The sequence below is a fragment of the Lasioglossum baleicum genome, chromosome 6 (genome assembly GCF_051020765.1).
Source record: "Lasioglossum baleicum chromosome 6, iyLasBale1, whole genome shotgun sequence".
Taxonomy (NCBI): domain Eukaryota; kingdom Metazoa; phylum Arthropoda; class Insecta; order Hymenoptera; family Halictidae; genus Lasioglossum; species Lasioglossum baleicum.
In genome coordinates this window covers 9,800,577-9,826,087 of record NC_134934.1, presented here as the reverse complement: position 1 = coordinate 9,826,087, position 25,511 = coordinate 9,800,577, and the positions used below count along the sequence as shown (strand labels likewise).

General features: G+C 39.6%; 1 protein-coding gene and 1 long non-coding RNA gene across 12 annotated transcripts in view; one reads left to right on the top strand and one right to left on the bottom strand.

Annotated features, from left to right (window-relative positions):
* Window positions 1–587: 587 nt before the first annotated feature.
* The window catches only part of Smr (nuclear receptor corepressor smrter), a 66,628-nt gene continuing 41,704 nt past the window's right edge, over window positions 588–25,511 (top strand). The window contains exons 1-11 of one of the 11 annotated variants that reach the window (XM_076426036.1): window positions 589–821; window positions 5,046–5,689; window positions 6,816–7,349; window positions 8,289–8,589; window positions 12,807–13,473; window positions 14,378–14,839; window positions 17,468–17,770; window positions 17,859–18,278; window positions 19,065–19,421; window positions 19,515–19,996; window positions 24,770–25,044. In XM_076426036.1, the coding sequence (XP_076282151.1) occupies window positions 8,309–8,589; window positions 12,807–13,473; window positions 14,378–14,839; window positions 17,468–17,770; window positions 17,859–18,278; window positions 19,065–19,421; window positions 19,515–19,996; window positions 24,770–25,044 (3,247 nt within the window). In that variant the 5' untranslated portion in view covers window positions 589–821; window positions 5,046–5,689; window positions 6,816–7,349; window positions 8,289–8,308. The other 10 variants (XM_076426033.1, XM_076426031.1, XM_076426042.1 and 7 more) reach the window with 10 other exon arrangements.
* On the bottom strand, window positions 3,809–5,065 carry LOC143209843 (uncharacterized). Its single transcript, XR_013009149.1, has 2 exons — window positions 4,875–5,065; window positions 3,809–4,774 (listed from the first exon to the last, which is right to left on the bottom strand). It is a non-coding gene; the product is annotated as an uncharacterized LOC143209843 (long non-coding RNA).

The window sequence follows — 25,511 nt, the reverse complement described above, 5'->3', positions numbered from 1 at the left end:
GGCGTTATTTACGCTTTCGAAGAGCAGATTCAATTATATTTTGTAAAACAGCCTATAACATAATAGAAACACGTGCATCGAAAACAGCCTATAATATTTTTCACAACATCTATTTAGGATTTGGTTCGTAAGCTATCACCTTTAAGTCGCGGAGATCTTTCAAGACTTATGTATACATATACATCTTTTTCTGTTTTCGCCGTGCCGTTAGCACAAAGAGAGATATTCTCGATTGGCAAATTGCTATTTGGTATTGAAAATTGCATACGTATACGTATATTAATCGGAAGATCGAGAAGGTGTCGATATCTTAATAATAAATGTCGAAATAAGGTGGAAAAAGGAGAAAAATGTGTCGAGGGCAATGAAGAGTGGCACTAATGGAACCAGGATAAAACGGTCCTGAGCTAGCGTAGACCTCCGTCCCCCGCGACGCTACGTTGTCGGTCGGTTCGGTTGCTCGCCCGTTCTCGTTCGTTTTCACCCCACTCCCAACTTGTACGTCCCCGGTCCCTTATGACCCCACCTGCCCCGTGTCTAGAAACTTTACCCTCACCCCGCCGCATTCAATACCCCTTCCCCCGAATCTCTCTGTGATTCCGCTTTGCCTGCTGCCAGCCAGCCGTCCGTCCTTACGTCCGTCCGTCCACCGTTTGGATCTATGGTTGTGTCGGTGGATTTCGTGACGTTAACCTGGCGGCCCTGAAAACGTTGGACTGACCGTACGATTTCGACTACCCTTCGTTGGGGCGCGAATGTAAAACGCGAGTGTTTTTTAATCACTGTGATCGCCGCTTAGGAATACCCACGGAGTAGTTCGGGTAAGAGAAGAGAAATGTGTCGTAAAACTAACCCAGTACGTTTTCGATCGTGTCCGACTGCTGCAAGAAGCTTAGCCTTTACACAGTGACGACAAAGAAATGTTGGTGTTCCGAAACAATCGCTAAACCTTATTCTGCGTCCCTTTTTTCTATATTTCTCTTCTCGTTATATACGCGCGTCTAAACACACACACACACACATACACACAGATACTAGTATACACGCACGCACGCGCGAGCGCGCGTGTATGCATACACGCATACATTGTAACACACGATCCTCCTTCATCCTTCTTTCTTCAGAGAATATGTACGTGTGAACCGTTCATAATTTCTCATTTTGATTGTCTTTGCACACACACATTCGCGATTATCTGTCTTGTGCTGTTAAATTGCATTATAAAGTGCATTGTATACCCCTTCTCTCTCTCCCCCCTCCCTTTCCGTTTATTGTGTTGATTCTTCGAATAGGATAAACAAGAAGAAGAGTAACAAGAGAAAATAATAAAAAAGAGAAAACGACTGTTATTGTAGTAAATATCGAAATTTAAACAGTTTAACGATAGTGTTGTGACGGAGTGGATATCGAAATGTGTACGGATTCTCATAGCTGGGGACGATTGTCGTAGCACGTACTCGTGTGTGCTTGGCTGAATGCTCGTCTGCGAAACGTTCATCTGCAACATTTAACATGCATTCTAATCGGTCGTCCGTTCGTTTGCTGCCCGTTCATTGATTCATGGTTGCCTGTGCCGTGGAAGTTTACACGACGTTTTCTAGCTTCTGGTCGGCTATACCAATCTCGTTCTCTACCTCTGTACATCTTCGTTATGCGTTATTCCCATCGTGTTATAAGGTTATCAAATGTATCGTGTTTATGAAGTGCTCCATAGTTTCGAAGTTACCGACTGAGTATTACTTCTGCTGTTTTCTTGTGCCACATCGCTCTCCGCCTGCTGCTTGCTTGTCTGCCTGTCTCTGCGTATTTAGACTCTAACGTGTCGTGTTCCTTTTCCATCGAAGATTTTAAAAGGTGTTATCTTAACGGGCCCCAGTGTGTTTTGGTGTTGTACCCAGTGGATCCGTGTGTACCGGCTAGCAAATGTTTTCTATCCGTACGCGACAATCACGTTTCGAATGGTGTCCGGAGCAGTGTGATTGTGCTGAAGAGTATTCAAGATCCTGAAATAGCGAATCTAATAATAGGCGATATCTTATTCCGACCACTTTTCGTGTGAACTTGAAGATAACAACGCAGCATGTGATTAATTTTTTTAAAATCCGTACGTATGTTATATAATTGTTACATGTTTGACGAAAAAAAAGAACAAAAAAAAAATAGAAAAGAAAACGAAACCATTATCGTATTATCGATGAATACATTAACTCGATCGTTCTTTCCGAGTTCTTGAAACAACACCGTGGAAAACGTATATCACAGGAGAGTACACGAGCCGAACAAATGTAACTGTTGAACCATTGGTGACGTGTCGCGTTTTGTATTATCAACTTTATTTCGTTTCTATATCGGAACCCGTAAACCGTAGCCGTTATATTTCGCCTCGCTTAGCAAAACAAAATCGGTAACTCGGATCGTACAGTCAGTGACGAGACTATTATCGTTCCCTATGTGCTCCGCGAATCTGCTCTCTTTGGAGATCACGCAGCGGAAAAAATTCTTTCGGTCAATAATAGATGAAAATCTCGTGCGTTTCATTACCATCCTCCGTCGAGCGTTCGTGTCATCCAGAATTAATTTTACTTCTTACGTTCACGAAATTCGGAAACGTTCCGCGTTATCTCGTTTTCAATCGGACACACCGTTCCACCTTTGTGCGTCCTTTGTGGTGTGCTGCAGAGTTAAAAATTCATTTTCGCGTCTCTTTGAAAATTCCGGTTGAGCAGATCGACTATTTAATTTTGAGTGCACGCCCACTGTTATGTAAGTGATCCATACAAGAATCGAGTACCTTATCAGTTATCTGGCAAGTACTTTAATCGAGAAAAAAAAAACAGTTCTATGCTGTGGTATTGATATTTCATAAGTGTACTCGCATACCTTCAATTTGGAACTTCAATCATATATTCGAACGTATTGTTCCTATAATGTCTTAAGTCCTATCCATTTTTTCTTTATCAATAGCTTCATCATATACATTTTAGCTTAATTCTAATTTTACAGTTTAACTTAATCTTATGTTGATTAAGTTTATCGTATTCGTAGTTTGCATATCTTTATTCGACTTTGTTACTTGTGTTAGAATATGTTACGAGAAAATTATATGCAAACCCGCAAGTTTTCTTAATCTTTAGTGTTTCTTTTGTTTGTTTTTTTCTTCATATTTAAAAATGAATAAATGCCTACTTCCTTTACTGTCGTGATTATGGATTCAGAAAAAGAAGAACTCGCAAGCATATTAAGTCTCATATCAATTATCTTATTCGGAATGTGTGATCGTGGTAAAATACTCTATATAAATAAAATCTGTGTATATATTTGAAATTTCTACTTTTTGTATTGTCCATTCCCTAGAATTTGAATTATAGTTATATTTTAGGCGTTTTGGTGTATCTTGAAAATATAAACTTTGTTCCTTTAGTTATAAAAGCATATTTTTTTAATTACAATGACCATATATGGCAATATATAATTATATAACAATTACGTAACTTGATATATGTAGTACCATTTGTAATCATACAATATATTTGAAATGAATAATCGTGGTAATTAAAATAAATTCATTTACATTTTGAAGTTTTCTTAATTTTCACAAAATTTATTATAAACATTAATCAGACCGTGGATTCGATGAAATTACAAGACTTGATCCACTCTGGGAGAACAATTACACGTTGCTTGTTAAATGAAATTTAAGTACGACTATAATTTCAATTATTTGGTTTTTCAAACAATAACTGTTACTGCATTTGAGTGCGAGATTTATATAAGGCATTTGAGTATACAAGACAAAACTGGAAGGATATTTCCATACGTAGGCATTTCCTTTATTATTTTTGAAGAATTAAATAGTAAAGCGACAATTCTTACAAGTCTAAACGAACACTAGTTACATATTGCATCTGCTCCGCTATCTTTTAGATCTACTGCGTGTTTTCACGAGTACATATATCGATTTGTGTACGTTTCCTAATTCGCTGAAGAATATTTCCGAATTGTTTCTATGCATTATCTGTCTCGAGACCATCGACACAATTACTGTACAATGATTGGGACGAACGAATAAGAATTTAGGGAACAAACATAGTCTTTCCATTGGTATGATCTACCGTTTCGCACTCGCCCCTTTTTACGCGTTGACGCGCTACAAAACTACACAGTCCAGTTCGGTTTGATTCGACTCTTCTCGGTTCAACTCGGCTCGACTTTGAGTCACAACGACTGCGGAGCTATCGACCGTTCTAGGTTTAGCAAGATAATAATAATTCGGACGGAATGTATTCAACGGGAATCAAATGAATTCTTGTACGCTTTAGACGTTACTGTATAGGTTATTGTTAATTTTACAACTGAAACCAACTCGGATAGACAGTTTTGTCGACAGCTTAATTTTCGTTTGATAGTTCTACCAGCACATTCGTTGCTCGATGATATATGCTTCACGCTAAATTATGATTATCTTTTTCATCTAATCTATGTTGTAGGTTAAACGCCATTGATAAATGAGAAATTAACATCATCTTACGAGTTGGCGATATGTATAACTGTTACTCGGAAATTGTTTATCGTTCGTTATTATTTACTAGAAAGATAACTCTTCTATCTTCGGATCGTATTAATTCTGTCGACACTACGAAATCGATTTTCCTCATCGGAACACAATTCAAACGCACGAAAACCTGCTGCGGTACTTTCTGCTGCGAAGATCGATCGCCTCCATTACGTGCGCGAAAGTAACACACTGTCAAAATGAAAAACTCCTGAAGTTTCCCTGCCGAACGAAGAAAAGTTATATTTTCTTTTTCGTCCAGATGTGGAATTTTGACTTTTTAAAATAACAAACGCCAAATTTTTAGTTAAGGCGATCATACAAGTAGTAGTGCAGCTTTAATTACGAATATATTTTTCCGATACGCTTAGATGTTCGAATATATTACGTATAATTATACATCCACATTCGAATTCAATCATTTTACTGTTACATCTTACAATTGTTGCCATAGGCGTGGTATTAAAACGTCCGAACAACGTATTGCTTGCAGGAACACTGCCGGGCTAATGCCGTTGCTGCCATCACCGCCACTACCGAGGCATACAAGAACGAAGCGGTACATTGAGAAGAAATGTTTGAACGTTCGACGGTAGATCCTGTAAAGGTTCGAAGAGGATAAACCGGATCCAGGGTCTGTTCGAGATGAATGTTGCAGTTGGCGATCGGATCGGAAAGAAACGCAGGAAAGAGAAGGAGGCGTAGGAAAAATCAGAAGAAGCAACAGCTGTGAATAGGCATAAGTAACATTGAAACGAAGGGAGAGAGAGAGAGAGTAGATGAGAAAAGAAGAAGAAGCAGCAGCAGCAGAAGAAGAAGAAGAAGAAGAAGAAGAGGAGGAAGAAGAACGCTGACTCGGTAGCTACTGTGCGACGCGACGGTCGAGTCAAGTGTGCGCGCGAGTGCCTCCACGGACGGCGGTATACGTAAAAAACAGTGTGTTTCTCGTTCTGCCATCTTGAAAGTCATCCAATTTCTTTCTCCTGGTGGCGCTGGCTCACGTGCGCGGGAAACGTGCACAGTGCGTGCATCGTACACGCACTGTGCTAACAATTACGGCCGAAGGAACCTCGCTTTAGGTAGAACTTAGCTGAAAATAACGGTTCTCGCCGAGGGTGCAATAGGACCGCGATGAAAGTAAGTTCGTTAACAAGTTTACATCATCGTGGGACCGATAACGAGCACTGTAACTGTAACGGTAACGAGAGCAGCCGTGATAGCGACGACACTGTCATCGTGCGCGTCCCTAGCTGGATAATAAACAGGAATCAGAATGACTTTACCGGGAACGAGAAGTCGTGGGTGGAATATAGTCCGCGAGTTGAGTGTAAACCACGTGGCAGTGATGAAATTGTGGAGCATACGCGATTCTCTGAGGTGTATCCACAGTGATTGCTAGTGCTCGAGGAAAAGAAAGCGGGGAGATATAGAAGGATAGAGGCCGAGACTCTCGCGGAGAGCAGGGCGTCGAAAGATATGCGGACTTTTGTGCGAACAGCTGAACCGGAAGTTGTGAGAACAAGTGGAGTGCAACGCGCTCCGCCTAATCGGTGATAGGGTCAGTCGGCTAAAAGAAGATCACAAAATTAGTGCTCGTAGCGACAAGTAACGCGGCATCTTTCGCGATCACCTTTCCACATCCCTTCCTCTTCCTGTTTGGTTTCGTTCCGCCGCCTTCCCCTGCCCCCCTCACCCTCCTCCCACCCGTCATCCCCCTCTTTTTCTCGAAGTACGACAACTCACCTGTTTATTTTTTTCTATTTCGTCGTTTGCTTTGTTACATATCGGAGGTCAAGCTCGTCTCGATCGAACGTTTCCGAAATCGTAAACTGTGTCGCGTGTTATCGAAATGTTAGCGGACGAATGATCCAAACAAGATTTCGTCGTGTTAATGCCGCGGCGCGTTTTCGTTCACAATAGAGAAGGTATATTATCCCCGAACACGTACTTTAAGACACTTTGTGCTTGATTAACTAGTGTCGCGAGGACTGTTTACGCAGGGCGCGTCGTCTGATCTCGATTTCAATTTGTACAAAATTTCTCGCGCAAAATTTCTCGGAATTTCCCGTACCTTGGCAATCAGTACCTAAATTATTTTTTCGGTATTCGCAGCAGACGCACACGGAACGTAACCCACGAACGAACCACAATGACATGTTAGCTGTGCGTGCGCGCGTGTCCTTCGTGTATCGTCCATATTCGATTCACAAGAGAGTTCAACACCTTGATACTAATGTCATGTTTCTCCAACTGTTATCCGCAGAAGTCGTCCCCGGAGCAACATCGGAAGAAAGAAATTCGAACGGTCGGTTAAGTTTTGTGTGTCCGACGTGTGTCACGGTATATACGAGTCTCGTGGTAGATGAACGCATGAAAGTGTACGTGTAAAAGGTGCGAGGGAACGCGGCGAGATCAACAACAAGGCAAGACAACGAAGAGAAGTGTACAGAGAGAGAGAAAAAAGAAAGTGCGAGCACGAGCAAGTGAAGTAAGAAGGAAATGATAAACAAAAAGAAAGGGATTTGAAGCAAGCCTGTGGGAAGTAAAGTTCGCCGAACGAATAGTAATGTTGTGGAGTAGCGTGTTCTGTAAAAGTTTTTAACGTCGATATAGAATTTATAAATAGATCGGTTGGTGTACTCACGTATGTGTACGCGTACGTATGTGTGCGTGATTACGCGCGCACATGTACGTGATTTTCACTCGAGACTGAAGCGGTGAATTATTCTCGTGCGGATCGACCACTCGTGGGGGAATTTCGAGATCGGCTTACCTTCCGCAGCTGACGTCATTACCGGTAAGTTGTTTTTCCGTTACGAGTTTACCTACACCGCCGGCGAATTGCTGCTTCGATTAGACATCGGATAGTAATCTCCGTTTTTTCGTCGAATTTTTGCGTTAAACGGAGAGGTCGTTTTGTCGTTTTTCTTATATCAGATGTTTAACGAACACCCTGTATATTTGTATGTTGATCACGGGTACATAAGTTGCATTGAGAGCCAGACGGTCGGGTTATCTCACTACGACGGACGGCAGCATGCATCTTTTAATCTCTCGGCTAGACAAAACTTCTCCGTCAGTTCCGCTTTAACAACTGATTTCCCTTTAATTATAATTCCACGGTGCTATTTTATAAAATATCAGATTCGGTGTGCACACTGATTTTCCAGATCTTCTACCGATAATTCGTAGTCGTAAATTTACGTGAAATACACGAGTAAAATTACGCGACGGATTAACAGTAGAAACGACTCGTTACTCTCGTTAAAAGTCCGATTTCATTTTCTGTTTCGAGGAACTTCTCGCGAAGGCTTGCTTCGCTTTGAGAGTCATTACAGTACCGTTACTTTGATGATGCTTATCGTCGATGTCCTTGTAAACAGATTTCCTTCTTTTTAAGGATGACGCGCGATCATATGTTAGGCGGCATTTTTCATTTATTTCGTAAACAATCGTTCAGCGATCGGCATTATTAATTTGTGTTCTACATCATTTGTTTAAATATAGAATAATCGTGATTTCATCATTGTTTTCGATCGTTACACGTTCTCGATATGTGTAGATAGGTTATAAAAGATAATTACATTCCGCATAAATCGTTTATTTAATAGAATTTTGTTTGTCGGAGTTCGGCTCCGCTATTCCTTTTTGTAATATCAATGCGGATTAAATAAAAAAATGAAAGTTAAATGAAAAATGCAAAGTTTGAAATGAATTTTGACGGGACTTGTTTCAGTACACAATGCGTTAGGGGTGATGGAGACAGTGGGCAAGCAAGTCCAGGTAGTGAGCGGACTGGGGGTGGGGGGTCCAGTGGGCCCTGTGGGTCCAGTGGGGGCAGATTTGCATCACCATCATCATCCTCACCCCCACTCTCATCCTCCACACCCACACGCCCACCCCCACGGTCATCCTCACGGGCCCCATGGCCACTCTCTCGTCGGCGTAACGTCGACCCCCGGCAGGGGTCAGACCCAACCACCGGTCTCCCATAACCAACATTTACCCGCGAGATCTACTCCAGTACAACTACACAGGTAAGCTTGTACGTGTGTTCGCTAACACAGTCGCGCATTGCATGACTATGTATTCGATGTTGTAATTAAAATGGCAAACATTCTTAATGGAAAATGCTTCCATGATTCGTTCGGCCAGCGAACTCGAGTCAGGAAAGTTCAGTAAATATGTTCTTTTAAGAAATCATCAGCCATTTTAGGTAGAGCAATAGTCAACATGTTCTGCTTAAGACGATGTACTCGGTTTCAATCTCGCATACGAGTAGAATGTTCATGAAATTAGATGGATGTGTTAGGTTATGACTGAAAATATTTTTCTAGAGATATACTACAAAAATAATTGAAATACACAGTATGGATTCCGAGTTTCAGTGTTGAATTTCTGGGAAAGTGGGTCAGTTAAAATTTGTTTGCATACATTTTTTTTTTTTTACATATCCATCGTATGGAATTAGATTGTAAATCATCTGATTCGTATCATACACTCGCATTGTATATGCTCGAATTGAAAAATGTAAAGTTGAAATACGCGGTGGGTAAAAGATTGAAGTTGGATACACAATATACGTACAGTTTACTGCGCATGCGTTCTTCCAATTCTACTACTACTGCTACCTGTCGATTCTAACCTCAAACGTCAACGTGCAACGTTGATTTTTAACCTCGTGAGGATACATTTTGTATTTATTGTTTACTTCGAAGTACAAATGTATAGCTGTGCATCATATTCCAACGGATATATTAACGAGAATTTGTAAATTTTGTAAAAGCGATATAGTGGACGTATACATAAATAGAGAATGCACATGGAAAGGAAAAATTTCTTTGAAACTCGAGATTGCCCGTTTGTGTGATGAAGTAAGTCCTCAGAATTATTCTTTCGCATCGTTCTTTATTCTTCTGGTATACGTGTTTTCTTTTTAACTTCTCTTACATGTATTTAATCGTTTCATAGTATCTAATATTCCATCAGAGTGGACTCGCACTTGAGTAAATACATCAGGCTTTCTTTGTTAATATATTTTATATTAGCTTTTCACTGATTTTATTACGATAATTGTTTCTTTCAAATGCTGATTTGTATTCAGTCTTAGAACCATTGTTTTTAAACATACGTTATCATTAAAGTTACACAAAATCATTTAATATGTTGTTGCCAGTACATTCAATTTGGAGAAAGAATTGTAATTAGCATTTCCAATATTTAACACGCGATGATTATGGAATTGGCACGGGTCTTGAATTAAATAGACTATAGAACGCGGGAAAAATAAGTTAGGTTAGGTTTGTCGTCAGAAGTTTACAAACGTACATATGTACTTGCGAGGTTGTGTACGTATTCGTATTAGAATTTTGATCATAACATACAGTAATTCTGTACAGCTGGTGGGAGTAAAATAAATTTAACGAAGGAATTCATCATAATTCCTTCATAAAGAAATGCTTTGTTTAGATGTTTCAGCGTCGTATTTATTAAATACTTCGAAATTATATTTGAAGAGTGATTGAAATTCTACTGAATTATGCCAGTGAAGTGCGTGTAATTAGAGTTATGCATTGCCACACATTTCACCTAGAACTAAATCATTTATTTTCCGAATAAAAAATCGATAAATATGAAAACTTGTTGAACGAGGAAAGAGAAAGCGAACAGTAGGTCGCATGGTAGGGAATAAAAGATGGCGGTGATGACGAAAATGCACAACTTTTTATCATAAAATATGCTCAAGAAATAATACTAATAATTGTAAACAGAAACACACTTAATAGGCGAAGACAGTAAAGTATAAGCAGAACGATATTTACACTCTTTTCTTTATAAAAAAAAAACGATTTAAACAATACAAATTTAATCGAAAACATTTTCCTTTGTTTTGGAAATATTTTTTTTCTAATATACGAAAAAGAGACATTCCTTTCCGCGTGCTGCTTTTAAAAATTACAAATTAACGCAAGTACTCATATCTTGACGAGTACATTAAGCGGTACAAACAAGCCTTATGAACATCTACGCAGTTATATCATTTTCTCGGCGAGATAAGTTCGAATGTAGGTTCTAATCGTATGAGCATCATTCATAAAAGGGAAAAAGAGTAGGTGATACATCGTACGCAGAAGATTTTAGAAGTGGGAGGAGGAGGGGGGTCACTGACCGTTACATCATCAAGAACTCATAATCTAGGGAAATTCATAAGGTGTCCAAGTATTTACAAGTGTTACTGGGTTAATTCTGAATTATAATTATTTATAAACACGGCATAAAACATGTTGTTAGATAATATAATTCAATTCAGCGTTACATTCATTTATTCATCTTTTTCATTCATATAATTTAGACGTAGCATGACGACGGCAAATTTGTCAACGTCTGAATGCTTACGAGCTTACATTTTCTAGATATTATGGAACATGATAAAAGAATATGATAAGGTATAAAAAGTTTTCCCGGTGTATTCATTATCGCGAAGAACACAATGCTGATTGTTAGAAAGAAAGTGTAACATATCGCAATGTCGATCAGAACTGATTAAACTTCGATCGGGATTCGCTATAAAATAATGCTAGAAACACTTGTCGAAACTCGTCGAATGTGTACGACGATCCGGCAACATCGCGATAGCAACGTCGCCTTACGAAAGCAGACAGGCACATTCACCCTTTGTGATGTTCAACGCATGCGCAGTGATTCCACACAGAATAGGTACCGATGCACCGGCACGCGGAACCATGATGTGTGCTATACTGCGACACCGCATATCGTTATATCGTATGACGCATGCGTGCCGTGTTTTGCCACATGTGACAAACTAACGCCGAAAGGTCGTCCGTCTACTATTCTAGCATATGTATAGTTGATGCTTGATTTTACATGAATCATATTTTTATCGCGTGACGCGATTGGTTTGTCAACCATCAGCTTTTCTTATGCACTTGCTCCACGGGATATTTTATCTTCTCGCGAGAATGTTATTTCAGGCATCGAATTATTCATTCCTTTAATATTTGCTATCAGATTTCTGAAATCACCAGCTCGTGAATACAAGAGAAATATATATGACTCCGAAACGAACGACTACTCGCTGTTCTGCGCATGCGCCATAATGTCTTTTCGCAGCACTCCGAATTCCCGCGCATTTTCATAATGCTGACCATGAACAAACTATCAGTTTGATCGAATTGATTTACATCCTGCGGACAATACACGATACACAGTAGAGGAAACAAGAGCGAGACATCTCGTGATTCCGGAACAGTTATCTTAACGCACGAGGGATCACGTGATGTCTATTTGTAATGTGTTAATTTCTCCAGTTTATCTAACCAGAATCGTAACTTGTGTTAACAACTGATGTCGATGATAATAACAGTTATTTTTCAAATATTATTGGGAAGGGTAATTGAGCAAAAATTAAGGTTTATTCGAACGGATGCTAGTTGTAAAATGATTAAATAATATTAATGTGTTTAATATTCTGATTATAAATTGCCATTTTGAATGATGGATACTTGTTTGGTTACTGACGACCGATATAAGTCACTGAAATTTTTTTCTTATAGAAATATATGAAATGTGAAAAGAATAAAGTAGAAGACATGTACACTCATATTTACTTATATACGTGCTATATTTGATTTAACACGCATATAAGCTTTTCTGCACAACAGGTGCTGCATGCACAATTGTAGCTTGGTTTACCGAGTAAATTTTATTCTACATATAGGTCATTACTTTCTACATTTATTACAAAAATTAATAGATCGGATGCAAAACGAAAATGATTATTATTTTAGACTTTTTAAGATGATTAAAAGAGAAAGTACATTTTCATTTAATCTCGGTTTCTTACAATCAACTTTTGAATAAAAGACACCTTTTATTGTGCATAAAGATCCCCACAGTCTACTTCATCCTAAATTACTATGTTACACGTAAAAGTAATATTTCTATTTATTTCATTAATCACCCTTCCGCTTTAAAAATTATGTGGTAACCAAAACACTTCGTCCTCGTGAATAACGATTAGCTTTAAGCAAAATAAAATTCTGTTCATCGATAATGATGACCGGTAACGAAGAAAAAAAAAAAAGATTCCGTTCATGGATAATCGTTTGCTGGTAACCAAATAAGATTATGGTCATCTTTAGTGGCGACACAATTTTGTTAATTAAATGTATTAACCATAACTTCGAAACTTTGTCTTATAACAATGATGATGACTGGTTTGTAATGATTTCAGGTCACCGCAAAGTTACGTAAACATCAAGAGCAGCAGTCCTGTCTCACCGAGAACAGTAGGAGCAGGCGTGACGTACGTCCAAGGTGGTGCGGCCGCATCTTCCGCAGCAGCGGCGGCAGCGGCAGCGGCAGCTGGGACAGCTGGCAGTAACACTCCTGGAGGTCCTTCAATCGGTGGAGGCGGTGGCAGTGGTGGCGGTGGCGGTGGAGGTGGCGGTGGCGGCGGCGGCGGCGGAAGTGTTAACAACGCTGGTGGCACGAACAGTGGAACCGGTGTCGTTGGGTCCGGAGCTGGTGTTGGGGCCGTTGGGAACGTGGCACCACCCGGAAGTGGGAATAGTAGTGGTACCGGTGGTGGTACCAGCGCGGGAAGCAACAGTGCCGGGAGTGGTACAGTGGGTGGTGCACCAGGGGGTTACGTTACTGTACCAATGGCTGGTGGTCTGCGATACATCCATCCGTATCCACCGACGCCAACGTCGGCCTCGGTGCCAGCCGTAGCCACGGTGGTCACGTCGGCCTCGTCGGCGTCAACTCCTATACCAGTAGCAGCGCCTGTGGCCCCGGCGGTGCCTGCCAATCCACCCACAGTTAGTCAAACGCCACCACCATCGCTTTCGGGAACTGCTTACGCCACGAGGGATGTATATCGCAGCGCCACCACAAATGTAGGTATCTCACTGTTTAAGATCTCGTTCAGACACGACGCGGAAACCGCGCGATTTCTGTTTTTGATTTTTTCACCGCGCGGATGCGTGTGAACGAATCCATATACGCTAATGTAAGTAAGGTCCGCGCGGTTCAAATCGCGCGGATTCCGCCATGTCTGAACGGGGTCTTAATCAGCCGCGCGTCTCGATCCAAAACAATCGCGTGATAAATGCCACGTTCTGTTTTGTCGATCAACGAATGCGAGCATCCAATGATAAAAATTATTCGAATTGGATCGGAAACAGCTGGCCGAGTGTATACAAGAACGATATATGTAGAACGTTTTCGGACAACAATGACTAGAAGGTTCTAGAAGAATGATAGAAGGTATTATAGAAAAAAGAATGTAATAAGTGGCTCGTTCTTGTTCTTGACTTTCCCCTGTTATTGATCCTTTCTTATCTTACGCGAAAGTGACGATTTAAGCACTTGTTGATATGATAACGATTACTTCATTTCAGATACAATTGTATCGCGTCAATTGTTGCGCTGTGTGCTACCTAGTGTAGTTCGTTTGTAAGATCGAAACATTTGTAACATTTTTCTCTTTATATCGATAACTAAGATAACGAATTTAAATATGATCTGAACGAATATTGAAAAGAGTGCGCGATAAATAGCCATTCGAGGTATGATTGAAGTGCAAGAAATGTATGACGGGGTTCTAGGTATATTGATAACGTACCGTCTGTCCTCTTGAACCGGGTCATCGATTTTCTTGAAATAGGTTTGCGCGGGGAAGGTTAGGCAAGAGATAAATTGAATGAAACGCTTGAGAGGATAAAGAAAGTATAAGACGGCCGAATGTGAAAACAGAATTGAGAGAAAGGATGGATTTTGATCGTGTTGGTGTTTTTACAGGTGAACGAGAGGATCGCTATCAACGTGAGCAGTAGTCCTCTGTCGCAGATTGGAGTCGGTGTTGGAGTAGTTACGGCCGAATATGCGACGAATAGCGGTGTAGGTAGTGGCATGGCTGGTGGTAGAGGGGATAGACCGAGAATATCTCTTCTGCCGCCTGCTTCGGTGACGCCGATAGCTTCACCGACGGCCGCTTCGGACTATCAGCACGTGACCAGTGCGAGAAATTCACGAATGGGTCTTATGCCCGTCCAACCGGATCAGTATTGCACTCGTACGGCCGTCGAGATAGCCAATCTGCAGGAGGCACCGCCCTTCAAGAAAATACGTTTGGCCCAACCAACGCAACTTCAGTTACAGTCCCAATCGCAATCTCGCTGTCAAAGCCTATCGCCTGCTGACCCCTGCGGTAAACAAGAGCACGTGGTACAGTTGCAGCAGCCACTCAGGATAGACACTAGGGTGGGTATCGAGTACATGCGCGTGCGTTTTGAAATTAATATAGAGTTGAGGTGGTAAACTCGTTTTCATAGCAGGCGTTAATTGGGTATACCTGGCGTTCTTATACACAGAATTTAATATTGTTATAAATCACTGGGAGAACTGAATTTTTATAAATACTATAATACTGATTGTTGGAAATATTTACTATCATTGCTCAATGAACATCGCGAGAAGGTGGTGAACACGTTCTATTGGAAGACGATGGGAGAGATTGTGAAAGAAGTGTAGATTGAGGAGTTAATGTTTCATTGTATGTTTTCTAATCAATAATTAAATAAATGTCCTACAATATTACTATTATTTCGATAAAAAAACGACTTCATCGTTTATAGTTTATACCAAAGAAGATCGTAGGTCATTTATAGTTATTGATTATAAAACAATATATAACGAAACATTAAGTCTTTAATCCACAGGGCGTTTTCTTTGCCTCGAAAATTTGAAATAGCTCATGAAGAACTGAACCTGTAAAAAAATGGTGTTATGTCCCCCTATCAAACAATTTTTAGTACAATCTTTCACGAGATATCTCAATTTTTCGAGATAAAGGAAACCCACTATGTACTTCTTTCACGTTCTCTGCCGTTACTTCCCTATGGAACATATTCATCACTATCTCGTGATATCCATTGGCAATGATAGTAAATGTTTCCAACAATTATTATTATTAACAAAGAGTGGTGGTCGTATACATGGTACAAGAGCTCTTCAGGTATAGCAGGGTCCGCAATGAGGACACTTGGGGCTATATCCTAACTTTAATGACATTTTATTTTACACGTCCGTAAAACTGATAATTTTTAAGATTTCGAAGAGTCTTTTGCGATACAGAGTCGAACAAAATCCAAAATAATACTCTGAAAAGTATCCGATTTCGCGTGACGTGACCCATTTACGGTTGCGCCTAAAATTTCAACTGCAAATTAGCTTAGTTTCAAGCGAATTTTGAACATTTTTAAGATACTGAAACGTCCTTGGACTCGGACGGAGTAGTAGATTCTGGCATACGCACAGAATCTAAAGCTATGTTTACACGCAGTTTTGCGACAGCCTTGCGGTGTGACTACCTCACGTCGAGTTGACGAATGTCGGTTTCTTGACATCAAAGATGTCTTGCGGTCTGTTATTCACTACATTTAGGCAAATATTCTATGCGGCCGTATTAGCAGTTGGTTCAAATGCCATCTTTGCCTCTCGAACTAGGCTTGCGAGATTACTTTGTACTGTTTTACGAGCCAGGACCGCGAGCAGCTCGAGTGACCCTAGGAACATGGTATCAATTTGTTAGTTAAGGTACGCGGACGAACCCAATGCGAAATTGGGAAGCTGCTAGGAGGTTGTATAACGACGCGAACGAACCCAATGCGGAATTGGGAAGCCGCTGGGAGGTTGGATAAGAGCACAGACGGACCTGATGCGAAATCAGGGAGCTGTTAGGATACGGACGAACCCAATGCGAAACTGGGGAGCCACTAGGATAGTATAGTTTTCGTGGACGAACCCAATGCAAAATTGGGGAGCCACTAGGTTGGATAAATCTCTGTTTGGACAATTGGAATGTCGCGAACGAACTTGATGCGTAATCAGGTTTAATGAATTTGCGTTAATATTATCAAAGAACACAAATATATTTCTACTATAATACTTCGTGTTACAATTGTGTAATTGTCGCGAATGGATTGAATTTAGAATAGAAAGAATTGAAAGATGATATTACCTAAACTAAGATGCACGGTGTTGACACTTGGCAATGGGGGGGGGGGGGGTCTCGGAGCAACCTTATTACTGCCTAATAGATTTTACACCGAACTCGCGGAATCTATACGGTTAAACTTTAATTCGAAGGGAACTTTAGCCCGGTCTCACTGGTAGTTGACTTCCGAGATGCAGCACGACGCGACACGATTCGTGATTACGACAGTACTAGCCCACGAAAGTAGAAATGCAAGGTCTTATATAGGCCTGCAATGACGGGTGGTACTTGTCAGTACCCTTCAAGTGAACATTCGTATTTTGTCAACGACCAGTTGGTCGTGCGTATGTTTGGGCCCTAAACTAAACTAAACAGCTATGTAGATTTATCTAGGGTAGAACACCTGTTCGTCATCCGTAACAACTGTGTGGACATAGCTTTATATTTGTCGTTCTCTTAGGTGACTGTGGATTTTATGCAATTCATAACAAAAATGTATAGGTGCAACATATTAAAATCATTAAGGAGGAAAATAAATTTTGATTTAGCTCGAAACAAACTTTTGCATAGCTTGCAATTGATGCATACAAATTTTATTTTGCATATAGATCCACAGTCTAATTATCACACTACATATACAGGGTGGCTGAAAAGTTCTCGGAAGTTTTCAAAGCATTTCAGCAGCATAAAAATACCGCACAAACGAATGAATTTCATTGTTCATGAATTCATAAAACTTATTATTCGGTCAAGTGTGTGTTCATTCGTTTGTGCGGTATTTTTATGCTGCTGAAATGCTTTAAAAAATTCCGGGAACTTTTCAGCCAGCCTGTATTCTTACCTCGAAATATGTCTTCGGTGTATCGCAGTATTATATGAGCATTTTCTGCTAGGAGCAGCCCGCTGCGTATACGCCGCAAACAGAAGCTATTTCTCCCACGCTTCCGGAACCGAACACGCAGGAAGACGTGCAATTTAGGAGTACCAAGGATGATCTTCTGCAGCAGATCGCCAAGGTCGATAGAGAGATTGCGAAGAGAGAGTCTCAGATAAATAAGCTTCGGAAAAAGCTGAAAGAACTAGAAGAGGCGGCGAACAAACCTCTAGAAGCCAGTGGTCTTAAACGACCGGTTGAGGAACAATCGCAGCAACCAAAGCACCAGTCTCTGGCACAAAAGATTTATGCTGAAAATAGGGTAAGACATTTAGCGAAGAAGCTCGAGCATGATTTTCAGAATTCTAGAAACACTTGACCACAGAATTTATATTTAATTTTGATTTCAGAGAAAAGCGGAGGAAGCCCATAGACTCCTAGAGAGGCTGGGCCCGAAAGTGGAGCTACCTTTGTATAATCAACCGTCGGATACAAGTGTGTACCAAGAAAATCGTACGAAGCACCAAACGTGTATGAGAGCTAAGCTTATAGCGAGGCTTCGTCGGGAACACGCCGAACGAGCATCCCTCCATCGGCAACAGTCTCGAACGTACGCCATTTTGGTGCAGGAGTGGCATCGTAAGATCGAACGATTGGAGGCGACGCAGAAAAGGAAATCGAAGGAAGCGAAAAATCGCGAATTCTTCGAGAAGGTGTTCCCTGAGTTGCGAAAACAGAGAGAAGACAAAGAACGTTTCAATAGAGTTGGTGCTCGCATTAAAAGTGAAGCTGATCTAGAGGAAATTATGGACGGCCTTCAAGAACAAGAGGTAGAGAACACCCTTTAGAATTTATGTAATAATATACACAACAGCATGTTCGATTGCATGTCGTCTTCTTTATGGTGTGATTCTCCAGGCTAGAAAAGACGAAAATTAATTTTGTTCTCAAGTTATTAACAGTTAACGTAATAACAACCACACTAAGTTTCTGCTGTGCCCTCGGCGTCTCGAGCGAAAAGTTAATGTGATTATCAATGGACTATGATACTGGTGGTCATCCATAAGTATTATCTAATTTCTGACGTTGTTCGACATTTTTTAAGCACCGTTATTCATTTTAGTTAACAAGTTTTCTACCAACATGTTTGATTAAATGTAACGTACCTCCCTTATGAAATTCTAGAACAATTTAGCAAAGGAAAGTCGTGGACTATGCTGTTAAATAATAGTATATACATATATATCAAATTAATTCGATTACTTTCACTTACACTACGAGATCGTGCACATCACATATGTGTGCTGGTAGTGAACGTGTCATTTGAACTAATTTCGTGACAATGATGATGGATGACCATTCGTATCATTGAAAAAATGTTGTGCAGTCACCTGACAACGGCGTGGTACTAAAAAATCTATCTGCTCTGTAAACACTGGAAGCATTACATCGTGCAAGAGACAAAGACAATGATCGGGCTTAGCTGTTAAGATCTGTTTACTGTTAATAATTTGAAAACAAGTCTTTTATCGCTATTTAATCGCTATTAAATTTTAATTATTGGAGTCACATGTCAGAATAATCATGATAATCTTTTCCCCATAACTATTTTTTAGATGGAAGATAAAAAAATGCGTTCGTACGCAGTGATACCTCCGTTATTATTGGATACGAAACAAAGACGAATCGCGTTTCAGAATCGGAACGGTCTGCTTCAGCCAGAAGAATTAGAGGCTCTTCACAGTGAACGGAAGTTAATCAACGTTTGGAGTTCTGTGGAGCACGAATTGTTTAAAGAAAAATATTTACAACATCCTAAGAACTTTGGAACGATAGCTCAATCTTTAGAACATAAGTCCGTTCCAGATTGCGTGCATCATTACTACCTCACTAAAAAAGCAGAAAATTATAAGCAGCTATTGCGAAAGTCGCGGCAACGAACACGTAGCACTCGGAACAATCCTAATAATAAAGTGAGTCACATTAAAATTCTGTTGTCGTTAACATACATTACATTTTTAAGAATGTATAGGTGCTTCATGCGTGTATGTCTCGATCTGTTTCAGGTAAATAATACCAGTTCAAGTATTGGACCTATAGATATTCTAACTACGGGTGTTACGACGAGGCTGCAGCGCGAGCAGCAACAGAAAACACAAGAAAATCCTCAGAATAATTCGACAGCGGCATCGACTACGACGACGACAACTACCACCTCAACCGTATCGAACGTGTCAGCGTCCGTTACGTCAACGATAGCGACCACATCGGCGACTTCCTTGAGTTCTTCGTCGGCAACGTCAAGTACATGTTTAACAACAGAATCCGTGATAACGTCAACAGCAGCGGCAACTACATCGATATTGAGTACCACGACAGCGTGTGTCACTTCGTCGATCACATCTAGTGTAAAGGATAACAGAGAAACTAACAAAGAAAATAAGGAAATTAAAGTGGAGCCGAAGGAGTCGAATCTCGTCAAAGTGGAGGTGAAGGAAGAGCCACAATTGAGTTCTGACACGGCATCCGCGAAGGATGTTAAAGTGATGTACGTATATCTTCTTTCTGTAGACGGTTTCTGCTTAAACAGCTTGAAATTACCTGGTAGGCTATGCTATATTAACACAGCAGGTGATATCATGGGAAAACTATTGTCTTTACAGTAACTTGTAATTCCAGATTAACCGTCATAGGCTTCTTAAAAACAGATATTTTGACCAATTGTGTTTCATCCATACTTTCATAGTTTAACACTAAAACTACCGAGCACTGGAAGCGATTAAAAATGTCTTAGCTGATAAAAATGACAAGGCTCGATTTATTTAGATCTCGTGCAATTTTTATTGGAATATGTGCTGGATAGAGAAATTTATCGAATTAATTTCGATATAAGCAACGTCATAATTTGAATAATTATAAAATTTAACATTTATGGACGGTCATTTGACCGGCAATGGTAGATTTACTGTTAAATAAGCATACTGGTCTACAATACAATCACAGAGAAATAAAACTTTTGCGATATCTAAAGCAGGAAAGGGAAGAACATTGATCAAAGGAGCATATGATGGCTAATTACTCTTCTTTATGACTATATTGTATGTAACAAATATTTATCGATTCTTTTGCTTACAAAAGACACTAGTTTATTTGATATAACGTGACATGTAGGATTCTTTATGAAATTACCTGCTAAGCTATATTTAGGTATTGAGGGGAAACAATAATCAGTCGGAGGAAATACTATTTGTTTGCAAAAATTTCTTTTATCATGGTGGTGTGTTGATTGTGGCAAAGAAAAATTCACTAACCTATGATAGAATGATCTGAATACGTGTTTCTTTAGTGTGAAAAGTGTTGAAAGTTTGTCACGTCGCTTTATGATTTTTCGAAAGATGAACACTCGGGATTGTAGCGACACCGGGAATTTACAGACGAAAGGCCGGGCCACGTTCTACAATTTCTAGTGTTCATCTTTCGAAAAATCATAAAGCGACGTGACAAACCTTTATTTATGTCTAATCTTGTATACAAATGTTTACCACATTTAAAATCATATAAACATCATACTACGATAGGTTATTGGATTTATGTTGCTTCCGATTATTACGTAAGAATGATGAAAACACGTACATTTTCATTGAAGAAAATATCAACATATTTGAAAACTAGAAAAATATAACGTGAAGGAGTACCTGTCCATTATTTACTCCATGTAGACAAATTGTGGTTTCCGTTGATATTCTTTTCCATCAATGAAATCCTGTGTGATAAATGTTCGAGGTGAGATATCTCTTACACATTCGGATTGATTGAAATGGAAAATTCTTTTTCTTTGTTTATGCAGACGCTTTTAAACGGTAGTTGGAAGGCAAATTACTTATTGTTAGCGATATATCCATGGCAATGGATTGCATAATGGATTGGCAATGATGAATGGTTTCTATATACTTCTATGTTTGAAATCTTTACATTTAAAATCTTCGGTCATCATTTCTTTAACACATAAACACAGGCTATGAAAAAAGTTAGGACCAAATTGTTTCTATCTGTTAATGAGGCCAAGTACTAGCTAAAAAAGGTTCATGCAAACTTCTAGCCGAAAATGCTTGTATCGACAAGTTAAGTTTGTGTTTATGACAGTTTACGACTTTCAATAGAGATAGCGTGAACATTTTAAACATAAGTTCACTGCGCAACTGTAATGTGTTTATTTACAGTTGCATTTTACATCACTGTACAATTATTACACATGTTTTTTTATCTTTTCTCTTATCGTCGGAGGAAGGGGCGCTAAGAAAATTATCGGCAGTTCCGTGTCAATTATATTACGGATAGCTTGAATTATTATTAGTTCTTTTACGCGTATTTGACTTGTGTTTCGTTATATTCTATCTAATCTCTAACTATTTAGTATTTATAGCGCACTTAAACGTATGGATTTCAAATTCAAAGCTCTTTCTAACATTTTAGTATTTATAGCGCACTTAAATGTATGGATTTCAAATTCATAGCTCTCGCATAACATTTCATTGTATCTCTAATTAAGATTTTACAGCAATGCATTAGTTTTTCTTGCGATTGTGTTTTTGTATCTTCGATACTTGCTGAAACTTAAGAAAAATGCACAGAGAGATTCTCGGATTCATAATATTTCGGATAATCAGGTTTGGAACTTTTAAATCATTGAATGGGGTTGACAGCTCATTCAAAAATGTGGACAATAGCATACCTCTGGTTTGTTTGCTCGAAGTACAAAAGGATCTGGGTCATGTTTTGTATTCTTTGTTACCATGTTACATACATGTCTGAATCGAAAGCTATAATAGGGCCAAAAATACTTTTATTTCATCTTGAGTTCTTCTAATAGCCTGTGTCATAAACGTAATTTTGTTGTTGTCGGTTCTACCATACCAAATTAAGATAATGACAGAATAGAATAAATTCCTTAGTACTTGGTAACATTCTAAGCCCTAAGCAATAAGTACGGTGGTGCAGTCTGTAGATTTCGCAGATAGAAATTTAAAAATGTACAGCCATTCAAGTGGTTTCATGAAAAACGTGTAGTAAATGGATCATTTCGTCGGGTTCTCGTTTTCCGTAAATCGCTGCACAAATATCATCGTTGCACACAATTTAAACATCCAAAACGAACATCCTAACGAACACGTCGATCGTCACGTATTGTTTAGAGGTTATACAGTGTGATTGGTAACTGGTGCCACAAAAAAGTAAACATATGAGGCTTCGTTTTCAAGAAACTGCGTGCATAGAGTTGGCAAGTAGAATTGATAGGCCATGATCAGACATGTTCGACGATTCTTACGACTTTTTCGAAAACAAAGCCTCATATAAATAAATAGTACATATTTTGAATTTTTGATTTATTTTTCTTATGTAGAATCACATCTTACGGGGCGCACACGCTTAAATATAATCGAGTAATGATCAGGTTGTTTGATAAATCTATTGTAAAATTTGTGTTTATATTAGATGGGAGAATGTCGGAAGTCGTTTTAGGAGAGAAAGACTTTCTCTCCTGCCACTATTTACTTAGTAATGTAACAGTGGCAACGATTGCAACTGTTCTTGGAAAAAAGAAGCAATTGATGGAAGTACAGGGATGGGATGAGAGGAATGGGGTGGTCGGTTGTGGTGGGGAACACGGGGGTGGATGGAAGCAGAGTGGCGGTGAGCGAGGGATGGTAGGGTGGTTATTAGCAGATTGTAATGCTAATCAATGGTTGCTGGTTAGTGGATTATGTTTACGTAGGCATTCATCATCGAAATTGAGTTGATCGTTGAAAATCTGATCCCAGGTTTGCATGAAAATCGGAAGGAACGGCTGCTCTTCCCTTCGGAAGCGATTAATTGAAATTGAAATGAAATATTAATTTTCCGCTGAACGTTGCCCGATACTTTTCGACGCGGGGGATGACCGAACCAGTCCATTTAAAAAATTGTAAATCGTATATACGCATCGAAGCGATTCTCGGTAGAACGGTTATTGCAAAAGGTCCGTTTTACTCTTTGGAATTATTCGTTGAGCTTTATAATGGCCGATACCAAGATTTTTGTACAGGGTAGTTTTTGTAAAGTGTTCAGTTTTCAATTCAGTTTTCCTCGAAATGAATAGAAATACGAAAAAGAAAAACGGTTCAACGGAGAATGTTCTGTTCCGCGGGGGGACATCTTCCGATGTATATGTTGGCGTTCTAGGTTAGGACCAGATCAGTCAAAATGACTGTTTTTACAATTTCATTTTAAAATTCCTACTTCATGTTACATTTCTTTCCCGCAATGATGTGATGACTCTTATAATTGATTATAGTGAATTTTATTTTTGTTTAATTTATTCAGAATCAAAGTAATTTTGTATCATGGCTACTTCTCTAAGTAGAAAAGTATTCAATAATTTGTTTATCGAATCCGATAAGATAGTAATATAAATCAATAAATATAAAAATATTCTATTATTATACATATTTTTTAAAGACCAGTCATCCTGACTGGCTTTGGTAGAACTATTGAAGAGAACTGTTGAATGGAACCCTACATTTTTTGCTCTATAATCTGATAATGTCTTGCGTGACGAATTCGTTAACCCCAGCACAAAGTCATCCAAGGTCGTGCTAGGTCACAGTACTAGAAACAAAATTCTATTTGGCATCAAATACAAAGACACACCGGATACACCAGTCTTATTATGATGAAGTAAACGAGCGCACAATTATTAGCAGTTAAAATACTTCATTATGCTTATTGAAAACTGTGTATGTTTATGCAAATTGTCATATCATTACAGACCAATTTCAAGAAAGTAGATTTCATTAGAACAAGCATTTCTCAATGTAAAAATTGCTCTCATTGAAAAAGTATCTAGGTGTACACCTCTGTGGGTGAAGGTCATCTCAAGGTCATATATTCCGAGATCTTACGAACAACAATGTTTTTCTTTTTCAAATGGAATGGCCTACGTACACATGTATAGATCTATGACATGTGAACGTCGTAAATGTAATAATTAACGAGATATTATCGAAATAACTTATCGCCTAAAGTCGTGAAGCAACTGTTGTTCAAGCATACTCGGCTCGCCCTTGATCTAGCTGGCGATCGAGGTTTAAGATGCTTTGTTGTCCCCCGAAATTGCGGAATTTAATTGCTGCTCGCGGGTTACAAATCATTTTGCAATATTTTGCATACGAATAAACCGATTTATCAGTTATACACGAATAAACGGGTTTATTGGTTACACAAAATAATGTTTGAGTGTACCGTGAGGAACTAGCGTAACCGTGTTGGTGATCGATTGTTGCAGAATCGACGGGAAGAGCACATTATCGTCGTCGACGTCGTCGTCGTCGTTGAGTGTGAACACAACGAGCACGATGAACACGACGAACGCGACGGCGATACATATGGATTTCAAAGACTCGAACAAAAAGAAGCCTGTTGGCAGGGAGGCGAACAGCAGTGGCGTGGCTGGCGTGACCGGCGCGGGTGCCGCCAGCAGAATAAAGGAGAAGAAGAAGGACAACCATGCTACGCCTATGGAGACTAGCGACGAGGAAGCCCAGTCGATGGACACCATCGGTAAGTTTCATTCAAACTAAATTATTTCACTAGTTAGCAGCCTCTTTTTCTTGGCGACGCCGATGCACGAGCTTCGCGAATTCTGCGCCACAAGAGCACAACAGTGGATGGGACCAGAGTCGCCAGATGCGGGGAGGGAGCACGGATTGAGGGGAAAAGTTAGCCTCTCTCTGCCAGTATCGGATACGTGCACAACAGTCGTAGAAGGGGAAGGTAGAACGGGGACACGAGTCTTAATCTGGCGACTCTGGATGGAACTTAAGGGTGTAGATCTGGCTCGAGCGCAAATAACTTATGATTTACAGGGTGTCCAAAAGATGTTGTGCTTCCTTGAAAGGGATAGGCTAAGATCATTTGAAGACATTTTTTCCTTTAATATTTAATAACTCCTTAACGAAGCTGCGGAGAAGATTCTCGCGAAGGAAGAAGTTACTTCAAATGAATTTATGAATCATCCCTTTCAAGGA